Source organism: Trypanosoma theileri, assembly GCF_002087225.1.
Source record: "Trypanosoma theileri isolate Edinburgh chromosome Unknown TM35_Tth_41_V1, whole genome shotgun sequence".
NCBI lineage: Eukaryota > Euglenozoa > Kinetoplastea > Trypanosomatida > Trypanosomatidae > Trypanosoma > Trypanosoma theileri.
In genome coordinates, this window is record NW_021639883.1 from 50555 (window position 1) to 51206 (window position 652).

The 652-nt window shown below is 50.0% G+C and overlaps 1 protein-coding gene across 1 annotated transcript; it reads right to left on the reverse strand.

Moving 5' to 3' along the window:
* On the reverse strand, positions 1 to 606 carry TM35_000411200 (receptor-type adenylate cyclase; the record flags this gene model as incomplete). Its single annotated transcript, XM_029029828.1, has 1 exon — positions 1 to 606. A coding segment is annotated over one exon (606 nt), but the record flags the coding sequence as incomplete, so codon positions are not given.
* Between the last annotated feature and the right edge of the window lie 46 nt (positions 607 to 652).

The window sequence follows — 652 nt, forward strand, 5'->3', positions numbered from 1 at the left end:
GATCACAGCGGCAGCAGAGGCATCACTCGTGTTCCCGAGGTACTGCGCAAGCACGAACAGCTCCTGCTCCACCGTGGGTGACAGGTGGATCACGTTCCTCCTGAACTTGTTCAGTCGCGGATGCATGAACAGTGGGTCAATGAAGGTCACATTCGGGACATCCAACATCGCCTCCGTGACGAGGCCAACAACAACGTGAACCAGAGATTCTTCTGAAGTCATTGTTAGAGCAACATGAGCGTCTGCCATAGTTGACTCAATAATTTCCAACGTAAAGGAACGCAAACGCAGGGCAAGGTCGTAGCCGTTTAACGCAGCATCTGTACCTATAATAAGTTCAACCAAAGAACCCAGTGCACGAAGGTTGTCTTTCATAACAACAGCAAGTTCAATCAATTTCGACTTCAGCTTCTTCTTCACACTGTAGCATTCTCTCAGATCAAGCTGTAGGTCGCCACGACTAATTTTCTCTGCACGAAAGTCCTTCACGAAACGCTTCATGTACACAGTTCTCCCGCCCTGGTTGCAGTGGCACACAGCCCCACGATGTGCAGAAGCAGCACTGCAGTCACCACCATAGTCACCAATCACAAGGTCATCAATCAAATACCGACGCTGGTCAAACAGTGATGCAGCAAACGATGCCCTGTCC